Here is a 16,635-nt window from a genome sequence, read left to right as displayed (position 1 = left end):
GGGGAGATCTCTGGAACCATGTGAGGTACAGGGCTGGTTCTAGCTTTGTTAGAAAGAGATGGTCATGTACTAAGTGATGTCTGATTTTCATTTTTTACATTATTCCTGGGATAACCCCTTGTTTACCTTGATATATGCATAATGTATATAAGTCGCTTTGGGTCTGATAAAAAAAAAAGTTTACTATAAGGCTCAAAATGTGGTGCAAAGCATTATGCTGTTTTTTAGGTGCAAATTAAAGGGGTTGTCTGGGCTTTTAATATTGATGACCTATCCTAATATCAGATCAGTAGGGGTCCGACCAATCAGCTGTATGATGGGAAGGCATGTGCTGTCTCTTGTCTCTCTTCCTGCTCGCTGCTGCTTTGCCATAGACATAGCAGCAAAGAGCAGGAAGATATTGATGATCTACCCTCAAGATAGGTCATCAATCTTTTTGCATTGCACAACCCCTTTAAGAGTCCTTCGGTACTGTATTGTGTATGTATAGCGTACTATCACTTTTGTTGCTACAGCAACACGTGCTACCTTCCCATAACAATTGGAAGTCTAGGAGAAGTGTGAAAATGTACACAGGCTGTTGGCTTCAGGGGAACGGGAAAGATAGCATGCAGGCCATTCCACTGACAGTGCTGACAGATTTTATGGCCCTAATCTCCTTCAGCTAAACAGCTTCTCTTCAGAACCCTTTGCTTCCCACAGGTTTTCACACGCCAAAGAAGATCTCTCTAGAACTGGAATTAATGAAAAGCCACTATGTCACCATATAAGGTTTTCCGTGCTTGTAGGGAGAATGAGGGATCTTGAAGAGTGTGTGAGCATGGTGAATCACGGATTGGACCCGTCTCATTCAGGTCTCATTTCTTTGCTTCTTTCACAGAGGTTGGGCAGTAGCATGCAGGCAGATGAGGGCTCAGAATGGCTTCTGGAGCTCTTGAGCGAGGTGCAGCTGCAGCAGTATTTCCTACGTATACGTGATGATCTGAACATCACGCGTCTTTCCCACTTTGATTACGTCAAGAATGAAGATTTGGAGAAAATCGGCATGGGCCGGCCTGGTGAGTCAACTTAGGTTTGCTGGTTGTCTGCCCAGATATAAATCATGAATACGTTTCCTTTATTAGAAAACACAAATAAATGCCAGAAAAAAACCCACTACTAGCTCAGCCGTTCACTAACAGGCCATAACTCCAACTAAATAGGTCTATTAAAGGGGTTTTCCGACATTTTTATACAGATGACCTATCCTCAGGCTGTCTGACAACCAGGACTCCTGCTGATTGAGAAGACCAGCTCACCAAGCACAGCACTCTACATTGTGTGGTATAGCATTCACTTTAATGGGAGTGAGCTGCACTTGGGCCACATGACCAATGAACGTGACGTCACTGGCTACAAGAAGGCCACGGTGCTCTCACGAATACTGCCGCCTTCTCAATCAGCTGATCAGCAGGGATCCCAGGTCATCAGTATAAAAAGTCAGAAAAGCCCTTTAACACAGTTCATGTGTCAGTACCACCCTTTACATTCATTTAGTTCAGTTGACTTGCACTAAATAGTCCTGGGATCTGGATTTCCAGTTCAGATGTGTACATTTACAGCACTGGCACACTGAACTTTAAAACATAAAACCGCTCCACTAGTGTCTTCCCAGACACTAATACAGCATCGCCAGCGGTATGAGCCACAGGCAAAAGTGGCAGTAAATGCCAAGAGGTGCCTTCTACATAAGACCTGCGCTATAATAGGAGCTAATGGAGCAGCTTTTCAACCCTTTTATGCATTTATTTATAGAATCAATGTCCCCCTGTGCCAGTATTTTTACTTATTGTTTTGCTCACTTGAACCATTTAGGAAAATATATTTTACCAATATACAGAACTGTGCAGTTGTGGTAAAATACCGTACTGCAAAGTAAGAATGCTTTAAAAATAGAACTGTTAATAGTTTATTTTAATCAATTTAATCTATTTTTAATTCAATTTAAAGCTAAATCAAAACAATATTTGGTGTAACCCCCCCCCCCCTTGCCCTCCAAACAGCATCAGTTCTTCTAGGTACACGTGCACATATTTTTGAAGAAACTTGTTGGAACGGAAGTTGTTCCAGGCATCTTGGATCTTCTGTGGATGTAGTCTTGCTCACATCCTTCTGTTCTGTCTTGTGGGGACCATATCATCACTTCCAGGACTCCTTGTTCTTCCTTATTTTGGAGATATTTCTTAGGCTTAGTTCACACGAACATATGGCTTTTATAGTTTTTAGCGGTCCGTTTTTCACTGATCCGTTGTTCTGTTTTTCAGATCCGTTGTGTTTCCGTTTCCTTTCCGTTTTTCCGTTCTGTTTTTCCATATGCCATGTACAGTATACAGTAATTACATAGGAAATATTGGGCTGGGCATAACATTTTCAATAGATGGTTCAGCAAAAACGGAACGGATACGGAAGACATACGGATGCATTTCCGTATGTGTTCAGTTTTTTTTTTGCAGACCCATTGACTTGAATGGAGCCACGGAACGTGATTTGAGGCCAAATATAGGACATGTTCTATCTTTCAACGGAACGTAAATACGGAATCGGAATGCTTACAAAACAGATTCAGTTTTTAATGCGGAACCATGGAAATGAATGGTTCCATATACAGACCGTATACGGAACACAAAAAAACAGCCTGTACACTCGCAAAAAAAAACATTGTAGAAATCCCTATTCTTGTCCGCAAAACGGACAAGTATAGGACTTGTTCTATTTTTTTGCGGGGCCATGGAACAGAGCAACGGATGCAGGCAGCACATTGAAGTGAATGGGTCCGTATCCGAGCCAGCAAAACGGCGGCTCGGATGCGGACCCAAACAACGGCCGTGTGCATGAGGCCATATTCTGCGTTTTTCACAAAACTCTGGTCCCATAGAACTGAATGGGGCTTCAGTGAAAAACTGATGGTTGCTAAGAGATGTTGTTTGTAAACATAGTTTTTTATCACGCGTGTGAAAAACGCATCAAATCGCATTGCACTCGAGCAAAAAAAACTGAACAACTGAATGCAATCGCAGACAAAACTGACTGAACTTGCTTGCAAAATGGTGAGAGTTCCGCCACGCTCGTGTGAAAGGGGCCTAACACTGCTGTCAGTATTGTTTACATAGCAGCTCCTGCGCTATGTCATTTTTGGCCGCACTGCCTTATGGGTCCCACCAGACTGCGTGACTCTGTGGCTGGACCTCACGGGCCTTACCACTACCCCTAATCAGTATTCCGCCTCCTGTCACTCATACTCCTCATCAGTATTCCTCCCCTAAAACCGCCTTTTTCTAAGCCTACAAGCTGGATCCCCCCCCTGCTTCCATGTATCTGCTCTCTGATAGCATTGCATAAAGACAATACTGGCAGGGAGCGATCGGACTGGCATGTAGGGACATGGGAGGGGTGTTTAGCACCCAGCACTTGAATATAGCACATCCCATTCTTCGTAAATGACCACTATGCTAAATAGCATAGTTTCCTGCCTCCAATACAACCTCCTTCTACTCCAAATAACGCTCCTCTATGCCCGGTGACATGAGGCGAGTTCCCTCCTCCAATACTGCCTCCTTCTTCCCAAACTAACGCGCTCTGTGCCCAGTGATGTCACAGAGGGGTGTGGGTTAGCGCCAGCATTCCCCTCCTACTGAGCAGCCTCCTTGCTAGCTCCAGAACTCCACCGTGTGCTGCTGACGTCACCGGCCTCCTTGCCAAGTGGAAGAAGAGGCTTAGAACACCAGTAAGGACCCTGGTACTTCACTTGCTTGGCGAAAAAACTCACTTCCGTTCCTTGATTGCAGCATGAGGAATGTGGGCATCAAAGCTAAAGCAATAAAGGTAAAACCCACATGGAAGTATGCTATTAGGGAAAGCAAATAATCATCAAACCTGGACAACCCCTTTAATGACCTTGGCTGTATGTTTGGGGTTGTTGTACTGCTGTAGAGTACATATGGAGACAGACGCCTCTGTGATGGTACTGCATGATAGATACGTATCTGTATTTCTCAGCATTGAGGACACCATTACATAGCACTCGCATAAACCAGTGGGATCTATGTAAACCAATCAGACGTTCAGAGAAGTCTGGCCAGAAGTGGTCTTCATTCAAGAATTGCACCCAAAAAGCCATACTTTGATATGGAAACAAGGCCAAGCGACTCAACTATGCACAGAAACATAGGAACTAAGGTGCAGAAAAATGTCAGCAGGTATTCTGGACTCACATATTTGGCTGTAACAGAAGGCAGTTTAGTCCCCAAGGGGAAGGACAGCAGTAACATAGTGCGTGTCTGCAGGCAGCAGTGAAGCATGGCGGAGGTTCCTTGTAAGTTTGGGGCTGCATTTCAGCAAATGGAGTTGGGGATTTGGTCATCATTCAATACCATCAGGGAGGCGTCTGATTGGCTTCAAAATCCAAATTTATTCTGCAGCAGAACGACCCCAATTATACATCATATGTCATTAATACTTTAAGCCCTTGGAGGATTTTTGTATTTGCATTTTCTTTTTTCACTCCCTGCCTTTCTGGAGCCAATACTTTTTTATTTTTCTGTTCACATAAACATACGAGGGCTTGTTTTTTGCAAGTTGTACTTTCTATGGCTACATGCACACGACCGTGTGCCCCTCGTGGCCGTATTGTGGTCCGCGTAGAAAAGTAGCACATGCATAACTTTTTTGTAGTGCGGACCCAAGTGAATGGGTCTGTGATCTGCATGCGGCTACCCCACGGTCTGTGGCACAGAGCCCTAACGTTCGTGTGCACGTACAGTCGTGGCCAAAAGTTTTGAGAATGACACAAATATTCGTTTTCACAAAGTTTACTGCTAAACTGCTTTTAAATCTTTGTTTCAGTTGTTTCTGTTATGTTGTGAAATATAATTACATGCACTTCATACGTTTCAAAGGCTTTTATCGACAATTACATAATATTTATGCAAAGAGTCAGTATTTGCATTGTTGGCCCTTCTTTTTCAGGACCTCTGCAATTCGACTGGACATGCTCTCAATCAACTTCTGGGCCAATTCCTGACTGATAGCAACCCATTCTTTCATAATCACTTCTTGAAGTTTGTCAGAATTAGTGGGCTTTTGTTTGTTCACCCGCCTCTTGAGGCTTGGCCACAAGTTCTCAATGGGATTAAGATCTGTGGAGTTTCCAGGCCATGGACCCAAAATGTCAACGTTTTTGTCCCCGAGCCACTTAGTTATCACTTTTGCCTTATGGCACGGTGCTCCATCGTGCTGGAAAATGCATTGTTCTTCACCAAACTGTTGTTTGTAACGCACCTAGTTAATCAGTTAGGATCTCAACTGCGGAAGCAATGGACATCCACTATTATCCCACCACCCTTGTGTTTGGCTGTGGGATTCGCGGTTACTCAGTATGTACCCCAGGCGTCACTCTCAGTCTTAGGCGGAGAGTTTGGGGTAACAAAATCATTTACCGCTATCCATCTAATTAGTTTTACTGATGGGTAGGAGGGACTCTCAGAATTACAGGAGTCACGAGTTAGTATAAGCTTGTGCAACGTTCAGAGTTAGCATCTAGTATGCAATAGCTTCAGAGTTAGTATATAGCATGTCCTCAGTTTAGTATATAGTATGCCATAGGTTCAAGGTTAGTATATAGCATGTCCTCAGTTTAGTATATAGTATGCCATAGGTTCAGAGTTAATATAGCATGTCCATAGTTTAGTATACACTACGCAGTAGGTTCAGAGTTTGTATAGCATGTCCACAGTTTGGTATATACTATGCAGTAGGTTCAGAGTTTGTATAGCATGTCCACAGTTTGATATATACTATGCAGTAGGTTCAGAGTTAGTATAGCATGTCCACAGTTTGGTATACACTATGCAGTAGGTTCAGAGTTAGTATAGCATGTCCACAGTTTAGTATACACTATGCAGTAGGTTCACTCTGAGTTCCAGGACATTAATCAGAGCAGGTAACAGGCATATACTTGCGGTTAGTTGGTCCTGGCTAGAAAGCCAGTGGCAAGAAGGTAGACAGTCCTTCACGATGTAGTTGGGCATCCAGGTTTGGATATGTGGACAGAGTCTTCAGATACCATGGAGCTAGCAGGGTGCGCACTCCATTAGTGGAACACCCTGCTTAGCACCTGTCTTCAATTTAAGGGCTGAATGGTAAGTGGGCGGAGTCACAGAAGGCCCGGCGGCCACTGCGTTCCACGCTGGAGTGCAAGCCAGCGTAACAACACAGGCGGTCGCTGCGTTCCACGCTGGAACGCAAGCCAGCGTATCATCGCAGACGGCCGGTGCGTTCCACGCTGGAGCGCAAGCCAGCGTATCGTCACAGGGAGCCGCTGCGGTCCAGGCTGTATTGTTACATTGTTGGATTGTTGGAAGAAGTTGCTGTTGGAGGGTGTTTTGGTACCATTCTTTATTCATGGCTGTGTTTTTGGGCCAAATTGTGAGTGAGCCCACTCCCTTGGATGAGAAGCAACCCCACACATGAATGGTCTCAGGATGCTTTACTGTTGGCATGACACAGGACTGATGGTAGCGCTCACCTTTTCTTCTCTGGACAAGCCTTTGTCCTGATGCCCCAAACAATCGGAAAGAGGCTTCATCAGAGAATATGACTTTGCCCCAGTCCTCAGCAGTCCATTCACCATATTTTCTGCAGAAGATCAATCTGTCCCTGGTGTTTTTTTTGGAGAGAAGTGGCTTCTTTGCTGCCCTTCTTGACACCAAGCCATCTTCCAAAAGTCTTCGCCTTACTGTGCGTGCAGATGCACTCACACCTGCCTGCTGCCATTCCTGAGTAAGCTCTGCACTGGTGGCACTCCGATCCCGCAGCTGTATCCTCTTTAGGAGACGATCCTGGCGCCTGCTGGACTTTCTTGGACGCCCTGAAGCCTTCTTAACAAGAATTTAACCTCTTTCCTTGAAGTTCTTGATGATCCTATAAATTGTTGATTGAGGTGCAATCTTAGTAGCCACAATATCCTTGCCTGTGAAACCATTTTTATGCAACGCAATGATGGCTGCATGTGTTTCTTTGCAGGTCACCATGGTTAACAATGGAAGAACAATGATTTCAAGCATCACCCTCCTTTTAACAGGTCAAGTCTTCCATTTTAACCCAATCAGCCTGACATAATGATCTCCAGCCTTGTGCTCGTCAACATTCTCACCTGAGTTAACAAGTCGATTGCTGAAATGATCTCAGCAGGTCCTTTAATGACAGCAATGAAATTCAGTGGAAAGGTTTTTTGGGGGATTAAGTTAATTTTCATGGCAAAGAAGGACTATGCAATTCATCTGATCACTCTTTATAACATTCTGGAGTATATGCAAATTGCTATTATAAAAACTTAAGCAGCAACTTTTCCAATTTCCAATATTCATGTAATTCTCAAAACTTTTGGCCACGACTGTAGACTTATGGCACCAATCAATGTTGAATACAATGTATGGGAAAGCTGGAAAAAAAATCCAAATGTGTGGAACTGGAAAAAAAGGCAATTTCGCCACAGTTTTACAGTTTTTTTTTTTTTTTTTTTTTTTTTTTTTTTTACGGGGTTCCCTATGTGGTAAACTTAACCTGTTACAGTACTTTCATTCTCTGGGTCAGTACAAGTACAACAATAGCACATTTATATAGTTTTTCTTGTGTTTTAATACTGAAACAAAGAAATAAAAACGTTGAAAAGAAATTTATTTTACTTTTCAGCTCCATATTGTAACCTCCATAACTTTTTTATAATTATGTCTACGGAGCCTTGCGAGGGTTAATTTTTTGCAGGACAACATATAGTTTTTTATTGAATCCATTTTGGAGTGTGTGTGGCATTTTAATCACTTTTTTTTCAATTTTTCTTGGAAAGTGAAGCGTTGAAAAAATTGCGAATTAACCAATTAGTTTTTTTCTGTTAAGGCATTCACAGTACGAGATAAATACGGTACATTTATATTTAAAAAAAATTGATGGATTAGCACTGCATTGTAATCCCCATTTGCTGTTATCCTCTGGAGCTCTGCCACCTGCCGGCCTCCATAGGAACTACAGCTCTGCTACGCTGGCCTTCTTCAGGGTAACCGCGTATCAGAGCTAACATGAGGGCTGCCATCTTTTCTCACAAGTCTGGCGATGCACAGGTATGCCCTTACCTGTGCCGCGGGCCAGTCTGAAATCAAATGCGGTCACCGGGAGCAGGCAGTTCCGAGAACAGCCGCCGGGGGCCTTCATCGGGCTGTTCTCGGAACTGCCTGCTCCCGCTGACCACATTTGTTTCAGATCGGCTCGGGCTGTGCCTCGCCGGACTTGTGAGAAAAGATGGCAGCCCACATGTGTTCGCGGGCAAACAATGCGAACTGGCCATCACTGATTATCACTGATCGCAGACGTTAGCCCCAGACCTCTGCTGTTTGAAAAAGCAGAAACCTGGAGGCTATGGCGCCTGCTGCACCAGTTAGCAGGCGTCATATTTAAACAGACAACTTAATCTGTACATGTACAATATTGGTCGTCTAAGTGTTAAGAACGATCTTCAGTGTAAAGAAGAATATGGAGTCCTGGAAGTGATGAAATGGACCTCATAGAGCCTGATCTCAACATCATCAATATCAAGATTACACGACGAGACAGATGGACTTGAGCAAGCCTACATCCACAGAAGATCTGTGGTTATCTCTCCAAGATGTGTGGAACAACGTTCCTGCTGAGTTCCTTCAGGCCTAGATTTACTAATGATAAAGATGGTGTAAGCTTAGACTGACCTGCACCAGATTTATCACAGGGGCTCAGGCTTGATGATAAATGAAGCGCAGGGATTTTCTACTTCGCTATGAAGTGCTAACTATTGGTTGGTTTACTCTGAGACTCTGAGAATTTTAGCCAGAATTGTGCCAACATTTTGTGCAAGATAGAGCACCTCAGACTCCACACACTTTCCCATAAAGCTCCCCTTGCTTTCCACTAAACCACACCTTTACATTTGTAAATCTGGTCCTATGTGGAGGTATAGCTAGAAGACTGGATTCTGTTTAAAGACAAAGGGTGAAGACACCAAATATTGACCAGGTTTAAATTTCTCTTCTGTTCATTCACTTTTCACTTTGTTAATTGCTAAAAAAAAAAAAATAAACTACAGGGAGTGCAGAATTATTAGGCAAATTAGTATTTTGACCACATCATCCTCTTTATGCATGTTGTCTTACTCCAAGCTGTATAGGCTCGAAAGCCTACTACCAATTAAGCATATTAGGTGATGTGCATCTCTGTAATGAGAAGGGGTGTGGTCTAATGACATCAACACCCTATATCAGGTGTGCATAATTATTAGGCAACTTCCTTTCCTTTGGCAAAATGGGTCAAAAGAAGGACTTGACAGGCTCAGAAAAGTCAAAAATAGTGAGATATCTTGCAGAGGGATGCAGCACTCTTAAAATTGCAAAGCTTCTGAAGCGTGATCATGGAACAATCAAGCATTTCATTCAAAATAGTCAACAGGGTCGCAAGAAGCGTGTGGAAAAACCAAGGCGCAAAATAACTGCCCATGAACTGAGAAAAGTCAAGCGTGCAGCTGCCAAGATGCCACTTGCCACCAGTTTGGCCATATTTCAGAGCTGCAACATCACTGGAGTGCCCAAAAGCACAAGTTGTGCAATACTCAGAGACATGGCCAAGGTAAGATAGGCTGAAAGACGACCACCACTGAACAAGACACACAAGCTGAAACGTCAAGACTGGGCCAAGAAATATCTCAAGACTGATTTTTCAAAGGTTTTATGGACTGATGAAATGAGAGTCTTGATGGGCCAGATGGATGGGCCCGTGGCTGGATTGGTAAAGGGCAGAGAGCTCCAGTCCGACTCAGACGCCAGCAAGGTGGAGGTGGAGTACTGGTTTGGGCTGGTATCATCAAGCAGTGGTACGGGAAGAAGTCTGCATCCTTCAAGAAAAACATGATTTTCATGCAGGACAATGCTCCATCACACGCGTCCAAGTACTCCACAGCGTGGCTGGCAAGAAAGGGTATAAAAGAAGAAAATCTAATGACATGGCCTCCTTGTTTACCTGATCTGAACCCCATTGAGAACCTGTGGTCCATCATCAAATGTGAGATTTACAAGGAGGGAAAACAGTACACCTCTCTGAACAGTGTCTGGGAGGCTGTGGTTGCTGCTGCACGCAATGTTGATGGTGAACAGATCAAAACACTGACAGAATCCATGGATGGCAGGCTTTTGAGTGTCAATGCAAAGAAAGGTGGCTATATTAATCACTGATTTGTTTTTGAATGTCAGAAATGTATATTTGTGAATGTTGAGATGTTATATTGGTTTGACTGGTAAAAAATAAATAATTGAAATGGGTATATATTTGTTTTTTGTTAAGTTGCCTAATAATTATGCACAGTAATAGTCACCTGCCCACACAGATATCCCCCTAAAATAGCTAAAACTAAAAACAAACTAAAAACTACTTCCAAAAATATTCAGCTTTGATATTAATGAGTTTTTTGGGTTCATTGAGAACATGGTTGTTGTTCAATAATAAAATTAGTCCTCAAAAATACAACTTGCCTAATAATTCTGCACTCCCTGTATTAGGGCCTTTTCACCTGCCGACTTTTGTCGCTGTTCACTTCAGATGCTGGGGACTTGCTTGCACGAAGCTCCAGGGAAGGCTGTTAGTAACTGAATAGGGCCACCTCCTTGCCTCCAAAGTCCAGAATAACCATAGATTTAAAAGAAAGAAATATAGTTTATACTGAATCTTTTCCCACAAAGCTATATGGCAATCTGCTCAGCTCCCCTGCCACCTGCAGCTCAAACATTGGGGGAGATTTATCAAAACTGAAAAGGAAAACTGGCATAATTGTCATAGCAACCAATCAGATTCCACCTTTTACTTTTCATAGCTTCTTTGGAAAATGAAAGGTGGAATCTGATTGATTCCAGGTCATGGATGCCATTTAAATAAAAGCTTGAATCAGCTAATTAGCTAATCTCTACATATGAGAAGCTCACTAATGCCTCTTTTAGATGAGCGAGTTCCACACTCCGGACTCGCACTGTATGTAGCAGCTCCTATCCTTATCTTCCCGCAGTGACGGAGTTGCATAGCATTTTATTGATTTATGATGGTATGTAACCCTTACAGTCCTGGAATGTATTGGATAACACTGACAGCATCATGCCAGCGTTATTAACTACATTCCGGAACTCTAAAGCCTCAGGCACACGGCCGTTCCGTGCATTGGGGACCGCAATTTGCGGTAATGTTGGTACCCAGACTCAGGGCTCCAGATGGCAACCAAAATGGTCGCCAATGCGACTTACAATTGCAAAATGGCGACAAGACTTTGTAGTCTTATCGCCATTTGCACCTAGACCTTCCGCTGCTCTTTCATCAAACATTGCACTTCGCACATCGAATCTCCATCGCCAGCCCGGCCAGAATAGCAACAAAACCTCATCCTCCAATCAGGTGTCCGGTCACATGCAGGTGAAAGACTTTGGATTCTGTTCACTGATTGGCTAATCTGGCACTCCTGCATTGTGATAGGCTGTCCCCGATAGGTGGGCGGGCTTGGGATGGCGGGCGTTTTGATGGACAGCGCAAATAGGCTGCAGTATCTGGTCACTATCAGGGAGCTTCACAGTTCCTGGGCTCTCAGTGCCTGGAGTGGGCGGGTTTGGATGGAGCACAGTGCTTGATCCCATGCTGAAACTTCCTAAGGCAGCCGGTGGCTGGTGCAGGTACAGGTAGTGTTCTCCTGGGCAGTGTCCTGTGCAGGGGGTGGGCAGCAGGCCTGTAGTGGCAGCACATGTCTGCCCAGTCACCATGGCAGGGGTCATTAAAGGGTATATGAAGGCATTCACCTGGCACTTTCATGGCATGCTGGGGGAAGGATCTTTAATTCTATGTATCTGTGTGAGCAGGCTCTGAGGCTGCTGCGGTGGCCAATCCTCTGCCTCAGTGTGACTTGTGGAGGAAGAGTACTGGACAAGCAGGCGGGAAGGAAAGCTCAGTGAAATCATGTGCAATATCTCAGGGAGTGAGTCACATTGCCCTGGCCTTGTGTGGAGCCTCCACTCCGAAGTATGTCATTGCCCTTCTTTTCCATCACACGCCCAGCTCCATGTCTGTACAGATGTGCCGTCACTAACTACTGTATACCTTATTATAGAGAAGCCAAGGGGGTAATGTGCCTAGTAAAGGGGCTCTTGCCAGTCACAGACCGCCTGGCACTGACCCCCCCCACCGCACCCCACTTGTGCCGTTCCTTTAACCGTAGTTATGCGCCAGGTCATTAAAGGACTGGTTAAGATATCTTCATGTATAGACTGCTAGGTGTCTGGGAACCCCTCCAATAATTAAAAAGTGGCCCCATACCCTATGGAGATCCCTGAAATAAATGCAGCAGCAGGTAGTGTATGCACCTGCCACCCCATTTGTTCTCTATTGGACTGCTGGGGATAGCTGAGGACGGTGCTTGGCAATTTCTGGTGGATGCATAGAGAATAAATGTAGCGCCAAGGCGCATGCTCCACCAGCCTCTCCATTTATTTCGGGGTATGGGGCAGTCCCTGTGGTCAGAAATATAAAACTATCCTGTGGATTATCAGATTACCAGAATACCCTTTTAAAGGGGTTGGCCCATCTCGCACTTTGGTGGCATAGGATAGGTACGGCCCCCAAAGTGAACGAGGGCACACCATGTATGCATGCCCATCCTGTATTGACTTTTATGGGAGTGCCGAAACTTCCTAGAACTTCCATAGAGATGAATGGAGAAGTGATCATGCTTGTGTAGTTCACTGTCCATTAACTTCTATGGGAGTTCTGGAAATAGCCAAGAGCGCCTGCCGCACATGCGTGGTGCTCTCTTCTTAATTTTGGTGGCCCTGTTCTAGAGATAGGTGGTAAACTGAGTGGGCTGTAGCTTAGAAAACCCCATGCTCCTTAGCGTCCCAGCTATATTAAATGTATTTTAAAATTGGCGACAAAAAATGTAATTTGGCTCCTAAATTTTTTAGGTTAAGAGCCAATGGCTCCTTGATATTTTTTTTTATTCTGGAGCACTGAGCCCCGAACACGGACTTCTTCACTGAAGTTCGGGTTTGGGTTCGGTGTTCTGTAGATTTTATTTTCCATTATAACATGGTTATAATGGAAACTAATAGCATTCTTTAATACAGAATGCTAGGTAAAATGACCATTGAGGGTTAAAAAATACTAAAAAAAAGACCCCTAACTTTTTTATTTTTTCCGTCAATGTAGCTGTGTGAGTTTTTATTTTTATTTTGCAGGGCAGGCTGTAATGTTTACTGGTACAATTTTGGACTCTATATGACTTTTTGAGTGCTTTTTGTTCCATTTTTTAAAAGGTGAAGTGGGCAAAAATTGCATTTCTGTCAGTGTTTCTTATTTACATTTTTTATGGGGTTCTCCGTGTGGTATACTTGATATGATAATTTTATTCTGTGGGTTGATACGGTTATGACGACACCAAATTTGTATTGTTATTTCATGTTCTACGACTTTTATATTATAAAATCACTTTTTGTTAAACTTTTTTTTTTGCATCACCAAAATCTAAGACCCATAACTTATTTATTTTTCCAGCCACATAGTTTTATGAGGGCTTATTTTTTAATGATGGACTTTAGGTTTTATTTGTATCATTTTTGGGATGCATATGACTTTTTGATCCCTTTTTATTCAATTCAGTCCAATGTTTAGGAAGGTGAGGCAAAAAAAACCCTGCAATTCCGCCATTGTTTTTTATTTTTATTTTGTACAGCGCTTACCACGTGGGATTAGTACCATTTTCATTATATAGATCAGGTTATTACGGACGCGGCGATTCCAATTATGTGTATATTTTTTTTTTTCATTTTTTAATCTCTTAGAAATGAGTGGATATAGGAAAAGGCAATTTATTTTATTTTTAATTAACTTTTTTTTATACTTTTTTTTTCTCACACTTTTTTTTATCAAGTTCCACTTGGATCTTGAAGACACAGTGGGGCTGATGCCTGTTCTATACTTTGCAATGCTCTTTTACACTGATAGATGAACTTCTGTGCCCTTGTTGGGACCCACAGGATAAATCCAAAATAACAATCACGGTCACTTGACCACCAAATCTCTTTAGGGGTCTTAACTTGTATATGATAAATCTACATACTTTATTCTAATTTATTAAAAACTACAAAACCGAAAATCAACCAAACGTGTAAATTTAAAACTGTCAGGGTGAGACAAGGGACAGTTGTTCATTTCACTGGTAGCGGCAGTACTAGGGTCGGTGTTCTGTATCACAGCACTGTGCTATTTATTAACACTTTAGTGAATTGTGTGGTGTTTTTATTTGTTTCCTCAACTTTTCATTTATTGACACTCATTAACATATATGTTTTATTTTTGACCATGTACACTATGTGTACTGCCTTTTATTAACGTCTCAGTGCTTTGTGGAGTGGATTTTCTATATAGCAGTTTCCTGTGGAGATGAGATGGGGCTTGCTGCAATAGTACACCGTCATTCTGTTTACTTTCCTACCCACATTGTTGATTTAGATACAATGTGGTTGTAAATGTGTCCACTGCTGGAACTGTACAGCTAGCCCACTCATACACACACACACACACATACAGCTGTAACTGTGCTTACACGCTGTTAACTTAGCCCACACAATTCTGGTTCAAACACTGTTTGTTATATGTGATAATAGCTGACCCTATACACTTTCCCTGCTCAATAATTAATAGCGTCCCTCTGCTCAGCCCTGGCTAAAAACCAACAGACACTTCCAACCCCATATGTTTCACCGCATGTGCGGCTTCATCAGGGGAGTCGCCTTTGCAAGGCGTCCAGTTGCCATGGCAACCATCGGCCCGCTGCCGTCGCAGCGCAGCAGCCCGATGGTTAAGAGAGGGAGCCCCTTCCCTCTGTTGACCCCTTGGATGCGGCTGACACTCGCTGCTGATGGAACAGAGCCGCCGCCATCACATACAGCACGGAAACCGCATCAGGGGCAGGGTCGGAAAGTAGGGGGTATGGCCAGCATAGAGGGGGCACGGATGGGGCACAGCCAGAACAGAAGGGGCACGGCGGGCACAGCACGACACATCAGGGGGCACAAATCAGCTGATGCCCGATTTTCAGATCAGAGCCTGAAACCGGCATTTTTACACTGCTGCGAACCGATTGCTTAGTCTGCATAGACTAACCAATTAGAGCGATCTCTGACAAGGGACCACTCTGATTGGTCCCTTGCCGGCATTACTGAACTGTATGCTGTCCCTGACAGCGGCAATGCAGGGGCAGAAGCTTTAATCCAAGTGCTTTACAGCGCATGGATAAAAGATCTGCCATAACGTTTATATATGTGCTATTTGCACGGGGTATGTGTAGATAGGACATATATAGCCGTGTGGCAGTCGTGAAGATGTTAGAGAAGCCACGGGTTCACACTGGTACAAACCATATTTGTAAATGAACATGGAATCCGCTATCAAAACTCCACCCGCAACCTTCCTTTGACTTCAAATGAAAAAACTCTGCCATGTGCGCATGGTAGTGTTTTTCTGCTGCTAATTTTGAATACCACCTTAGAGGTGACATGTTACTACTAGATTGAGAGTGTTTTTTGCATTGTAGTCAATAGTCAAATTTTTTTTTTAACCCCTCCAGCCCTATTGTACTATGCATTCTATATTCAGAATGCTATTATTTCCCCTTATAACCATGTTATAAGGGAAAAAAATAATAATGATCGGGTCTCCATCCCGATCGTCTCCTAGCAACCGTGCGTGAAAATCGCACCCCATTCATTTCTATGGGGCCTGTGTTACGTGAAAAACGCACAAAATAGAGCATGCTGCGATTTTCACGCAACGCATAAGTGATGCGTGAAAATCACCGCTCATGTGAACAGCCCCATAGAAATGATTGGGTCCGTATTCAGTGCGGGTGCAATGCGTTAAACTCACGCATCGCATCCGCGCGGAATACTCGCCCGTTTATTCACACTGATGTTTTAGTCTGGCCGATTCTCAGCATATTTGCCAGGTTGTAGTCCCCATTATAGTTAATCGTGCATTGGGTCGGCCAATTGGCGGTTCCAGAAATGCTGGATCCAGAGAGCTCCGAAAGGCTGTCCCGACAGTGTGAAACAAGCCTAATCCAGTCTTAATACACAGTCGAGTCACATTATTATGATGATCACCAGCTAATATCCAAAGTAACCACCATGTGCAGCAGGGACAGCAGCTAGAGGGGCTGGGAGTGACTCAGTAAGGTCCTGGTAGGTTGTTATAGGTATCTGGAGCCATGCTGACTGCAGTGCATTGCGTCGGGGAGAATCCATAGAGTGAGCATGACAATAGAGTTGGTTCCACAGAAGCTCAATTCAAGTCTTGATCATGCTCTTCCAACTAATAATGGACATCTCTAGCCATGTGACATGTCACATTGTCTTGCTGGAAGATCCTATCTACCCAGGGAAGACAATCAGCATGTTTGGGTGTACATGATCTTCAAGAATGAATTGGTAGAGAGTGCCTTCCACATAGATGAGTGAGCCCAGAAATATTCCCCAGACCATAATGCTGCCACCACTA

General features: G+C 43.6%; 1 protein-coding gene across 9 annotated transcripts in view; it reads left to right on the top strand.

The window, feature by feature from the left end:
• Positions 1 to 16,635, top strand: part of TNK2 (tyrosine kinase non receptor 2) — a 228,482-nt gene that overhangs the window by 126,704 nt on the left and 85,143 nt on the right. For 8 of the 9 annotated variants that reach the window (XM_044289991.1, XM_044289992.1, XM_044289993.1 and 5 more), the window contains one exon: positions 881 to 1,058. The exons of the other annotated variant lie outside the window; for it this stretch is intronic. In XM_044289991.1, coding sequence (XP_044145926.1) covers positions 896 to 1,058 — 163 coding nt within the window. In that variant the 5' untranslated portion in view covers positions 881 to 895. The remainder of the gene's footprint in view (positions 1 to 880; positions 1,059 to 16,635) is intronic. 9 annotated transcript variants of the gene reach the window in all.

Source organism: Bufo gargarizans, chromosome 4 (genome assembly GCF_014858855.1).
Source record: "Bufo gargarizans isolate SCDJY-AF-19 chromosome 4, ASM1485885v1, whole genome shotgun sequence".
Lineage (NCBI taxonomy): Eukaryota > Metazoa > Chordata > Amphibia > Anura > Bufonidae > Bufo > Bufo gargarizans.
The sequence above is the reverse complement of the archived record's forward strand: the minus strand, read 5'-3'. Positions and strand labels throughout refer to the sequence as shown.